General features: G+C 42.5%; 1 protein-coding gene across 2 annotated transcripts in view; it reads right to left on the bottom strand.

The window, feature by feature from the left end:
- Nucleotides 1–2,074: 2,074 nt before the first annotated feature.
- NEDD4 (neural precursor cell expressed, developmentally down-regulated 4, E3 ubiquitin protein ligase) overlaps nucleotides 2,075–5,500 on the bottom strand; it is a 118,517-nt gene continuing 115,091 nt past the window's right edge. For both annotated transcript variants that reach the window (XM_019533527.1, XM_019533526.1), the window contains 2 exons: nucleotides 3,960–4,032; nucleotides 2,075–3,867 (listed from right to left, as the gene is read on the bottom strand). In XM_019533527.1, coding sequence (XP_019389072.1) covers nucleotides 3,765–3,867; nucleotides 3,960–4,032 — 176 coding nt within the window. In that variant the 3' untranslated portion in view covers nucleotides 2,075–3,764. The remainder of the gene's footprint in view (nucleotides 3,868–3,959; nucleotides 4,033–5,500) is intronic.

Below are 5,500 nucleotides of genomic sequence, written 5' to 3'. Positions count from 1 at the left end.
CCCTTGCCCCCCGCCTCCCCCCAGCCCTGCAGGTATTTATCACTCCCGACCTGAAGCCCCTGCCCCCAGCCATGCTGCCCATGCAGCTCCCATGCACATGCTGCTCACTGCACACACTCTGTCTCTCTTACCTTGGATCTTACTGAGGTCCATGCACAGAGCACGTGACCTGCAACAGCCAATCACTTTGCCCACTGCTCCCAGCCCCAAGCAGTTCCAAGTTGCCAACGTCTGGGAAAGCAGAGGAAGAGCAAAAACCCAGACATTTGCTCCCATTTTAAAAACCTACCCAGATACGAGGACAGGGGGCCAAAAAAAGACACATCTGGGAAAACCCAGACATATGGTAACTCTATGCCCGGGTGTGGGGAACAGCCAAAGGGACATGTGTGGCAGGGAGAAACACCCAGATGTGTGACAGTGAACCTGGATAATGTGCATGCCAGGAGCTGGGATCTGGGTGGGTAGTGACCTCTGCATGCAGCACCCTACCCAGTCCCTCAGCCCCACTCTCAAGGGGCTATGCTGCCTCCCTCCTCTCCCTGCAGTCTAGAATGCTGCTGCTGCAGTGGAACAGGTGAAGCATAGAGAATCAGAGAAGTAGGACTGGAAGGGATCTCCCTGCTCACCAGGCCTCTAGTGGCAAGTCATAGCTGTGTAGGTTGGGAACAGTCAAAGAAGGTTTCTAGACTGATAGGTATGTCTGCTCCAAACACCAAGCTAGCTCTAAGCTGATCAACATTTGTGTAGCTCAAAGTACAATGTGTAACAAGGCCCTTACTCTATGTGAGCCAACTCCCCCCTTACTGCAATTAGCATTGGCTCAGTTCTCATTTCTAAAAATGCAAGTAGTTTCTTCAACACACTCTCCAGTTGAACTTGGAAGCAGTCCCTCATTTAAAAAGTTATTTTGTCTGCTTTTATCAACAGATAAGCATATCTAACTGTCACCCATTTAAGAAGATATTCTGCCTTTTGCTTTGGTTGCTGTAAACAAATGAGGGTGATGATTTGGGATGTATATTTGCTTTTCAGTAACTTTTGGAGATGGAAGTTAAGACCCCAAGGAATAGGAGGTTTACTGTGAGCAACACGAAGATGGAATTGAACAGAGGAAAGTAGACTGTGTCCTGTATGGTAGTTTCCTATATTATTTACATGCCATCTAATATTTTGGTTATTTCTGTGGATAGATCTTTAGAATCAAGAAGGAAACGGCTCTGGCAACTCAAATGGAGAAACTACATTGCTAAAGCTATTTGTGGCAGCTGACACATCTGGCCCATGGGGCTCCTCAAAGATTCAGAAATTTCCAAGCCCTGCAGGTGACATGACATGGCCCTATGTGCTGGACCCAATCAGCGTGTAGAGCTGGGGCCAGAGCCAAGGCAGTGAGACCCAATTTGGCACATGTAGGGCTGCCTCCATGCACTGGCCCTATGCCAGACCAGGCCAGGCCTATGGATCAACCCTGTGCACTGGATCTAGCCTACAGACTGACCACACACCACTCATCCACTCCACAGCCTGGAAAAATTGGTCATCACTGGTCTAAAATGATTGTTTTTTGTAACCATGTCCCTTTTGTAAAAGGTTATACTTTTAGTACTGATGGCTTATCATCATTTGGAGCACCTGCTCTGTTTCCAACATGGAAAAAAGTAAATATCAAATGCTCTAAGTTTAGGTTATTGCCATTTTTGCATTAATCTCAAATATAAAAGTTTAACACTACCGTAATGAAAACTTTAAAATCGAAGGCCACAGCTGCTTCCAAACAACATACGTTGCAACTTTCAAGAAGCTGAAAACAGATTGTGTTCTTTTTATGTCACTAAAAATGGCAAGCCAATCCAGGTCAATAGCCTGCCTATTCTAGTCCTTTTGTAGATACAATACATTTTGGGGATGAGAAGGACAGTTAAATCACTGCAGAACTGTTTCAACAAATGGCACTACGGGATCTCTAAAATAGCCAGTGTACTAACTAATAGTTATTGTACTGCAGTGCCTTAACACACTTGCATGGATTACCACATGCTTCTGTAAGAATTGTGACTTGGATTTGAATTACATGCATCACTATCTTTACTAGAACAATTATTTTACTGTTTCAAGATGTGAATGTTTCATAAAATATGCAACAAATAATGCTACATTTAAATCTATACAGATTTACTGTTGTATCATTTCAAGTTTTACAAAGATGTACATAGATTCAGATTTTGTATAAGTTACCTTTATTTACATGTAATGCTCTCAGCATTAAAGACCTATTCAAAGAATAAAACAAAGTAGGATTTTAAATATCCATTAAGACCCATTATATTTGTTACACAATTTACATGTCTTTACAGAGATGTGCTACACTTTGTTTTTGCATATTTATAAAAACTACCTAAATAGAAGTTTGCTGGGCAAAAGCTATATACCATAATTTCTTCAGATTTCCTCCTTGGTAATAAATTGTTCAAAAGGAAAGGAAGCCAGGGCATGTAGACTTCTATATTTTTCAGAATAGAGTTTGAAATTCATTTTAACCAGCACTTAATCAAAATAACCAGGGCTAACATTGATAACAAAATAATCACATTTACAAAAGACATCACACTTTATATTTATGAAGAACTGATCTACAATAAATTGCACATTGTTGGCTATGACTTTGGTTATACATTAACAAATTTGGTTTCTAGACTAACAGTAAAGAAATAAAAAATATAAAAATGCAGCTATAGGAACTAGCATAATCTGTAAACATATTATAGGGCCAAATTCTGCCCTTGATACATGTGCACAACTTCCATTGATGTCAGAGAAGTCTGCACAGATCAGATTGCTGAATTTGGCCCATAAAACCCTGTAAACATGTTATTATTCTGTTGTGCAATACTGCGAGAATGCATAAAGGCATCTAAATACCAAATTAACTAATACTCTGTGGCATTCATACAAATTCTGATTTAAGATTTACTTTGCTGCAAAATTCTTAACTGAAAATATCATTGTTAAACTATATGTTTATCAAAAATGCGACAGACACCCAGGAAACCAATGGCATTATATTAAAAAAAACCAGATAGAGATTATCATGTCTTATAACTATTCAGAAGCATGCTGCTTGTGTCTCATATAAAATTCCTGGTTTTCTCAAACTGTATTTCAATAAAATCAAGTTAGAAAGATAAAAAATAAACTTTATAATGAGCATGTCAACATTCTGCAAGCTGACAGCAAGCAGGAAACACAAACACTTTTTACTGTTTTACCCAGTATGCTGAATAGTAAGGTGCTTTGGGCAGATCTGTAATAAACAGCCTGAAGCAGCACAGAATATATTGCAATACACTAAATACTCCTTATACCATTTAACCCCTTCAATTACTACTCTTAGACCAGCAAGTTTTAAATTTACACTTTTTCTTCACAGTTTCACTTCAGTAGTTTACTGTAGGACAATCTGGTGAATACTGTAGAAGGGCCACCTGCTGAAAAATATATTTAACTGAGCCTGAGGTGGTATTAGCTTATCCAGAGTACATACTGTAGCCACTAACAAGTTTTATAGAACTATGAAAGTGGCAAAACGTGCTTTAAAAATAGGGAATTTTTTCAACGCGAATTTGATAAATGATAGTTTGAAAGTTCAATAGCCAAATAACTGAATACAATAGTAGCTCCCTTTTGATCTTAATTTTGTTTGTAAACCCTTAGAAAGAAATGTCAGAAAGTTAATTCAAACATACACTATTTCTATTTGTGGCCTAATCGACTCCATCAAAACCCTGAGTATTTTCAATTGCTAAGAGGAGTTTTTCCCATAAGTCTTCAAATGAGTCATATGGAGGCAAATCCAAGCGATTAAAGCTGGAAAACAGAATAAAACCATTAAGTTTCTTTTAAAGAGCTTTACTTGTTTCATTACATGAAAAGTCTATATAAATTAAATGATGATTTACCAAGTATGAGCTCTTGGCAGTTTTTCCGGGGTGCCCCACTGTTCGATTGTAAACAACTGTGGTCCATTTGAACCTACAAGAAAGCAGCAATAATTTAAATCTCACGTCCTTCTGCTTAAGGTGCCCTGCCTTCATATTGCAGTTGTATCTTTTTGAGATTTAAACATATCCAGCAGATAACTCTTATTTTGGAGTAGAACGTCTAATAGAATTTGAAGCTACATACTGGACTCAAATGTAGTATATATTTCATAAGTCAGTGATCCCATGAATCTGAATTTTCAAAACAGTTCTAAACATACACTTCGAGATATTTCATCCCTCTGATACTGAAGTGCAAGGATGCATATAGAAATCACATGAAATAAGGGTGTAAGGATATTGAGGGGGTCACCCAAACCAACCTCCTACCCCAGGCAGGATCATCTATCTAAAGAAGACATGGACAAACCATGGTTCACGAGCCACATGCATCTCCTTGGGCATTTCAAACACAGCTCCTCAAGTCAGCTATTAAACAACAGGTCACTGTGCACAGCACCCGACTCTGAAAAACACACATCTTGCAAGTTCTATGTCAGTGGTCTCCAACCTTTTTAGGCTGGATATCACTTTTGGAATTTAAAAGGAAGCAAAGATCTATCCCCCCCTCCACCCAGCAGCTAAGTCTGTGGGGAAAGGAGGGGGGAAGGGAAAGGCAGTGGGGGGAGCGAGGCAGATTGAGGCCCCAGCCCTAGCCCCACTCCCTCCCTCACCACTGGGGCTGGATTCCCACCCCCCGGAATGGCGGGGAGGTAGGAAATGGGGCAGGCCCTGCACAGCTGTCACAGGGCGGGGCACAGAGCCCCAAGTGGCTCATCTGGGGCTGCGGGGAGGGGGGAGCCGTACAGCCTGGGAGAGCATGTGCCACCAGATCTGCTGATGGGACATGGCAAGCTGCGTTCTGGGGCCAGGGTGGTGCCGGCTCGTTCTGGCTGGGCTGCAGCAGTGGTGGTGCTGAGAGCGAGGCCACAGAAGTGGCCCCCAGGTGCTGCTCCCAATGCTGTCATTGCCTGCCGCTGGCACAAGTGCAGACAAGTCCTGACAAGAACAGCCCAGTGCAGCTTTCCAGCCTGCAGCTGCAGCCCAGACAGGAAGAGCTAGCACTGCCCTGGCCCCCGAGTGCAGCCTGCCCTGCCCCATTGACAGATCCAGGGGCATGCACCTCCTTCCCCCCGTGGCCTCCCAGGCTGTGTGCCCCCCTTCCTGTGTCCCCCAGATGACCTGCTCATGGATCCATCCCCCACCCTGTACTGGCTGTGCAGTGCCTGCCCCTGTGGCATTGCCTCGCATTTGGAGGAGGGGCATGTGCCTGTGAGAGAGTGCTTTTGCTAAGCAAGGCCTAGCACTAAAACTCCCAGAATGCTTCAAGGAGGTTGAGGAGTCAGCGATTGACATTCTGGTAATCACTTTCTGACCCTTAGATAAAAATGCTGACCTTCTGACCTTTGAACAATGATAAAAATAGCAGGCAAGCCGCTTATATTGTTAAGAATAGGAAA

Source organism: Crocodylus porosus, unplaced genomic scaffold (genome assembly GCF_001723895.1).
Source record: "Crocodylus porosus isolate Cpor-Errol unplaced genomic scaffold, CroPor_comp1, whole genome shotgun sequence".
NCBI lineage: Eukaryota > Metazoa > Chordata > Crocodylia > Crocodylidae > Crocodylus > Crocodylus porosus.
Note: the sequence above shows the minus strand (reverse complement) of the source record. Positions and strands in the feature narration are given on the sequence as shown.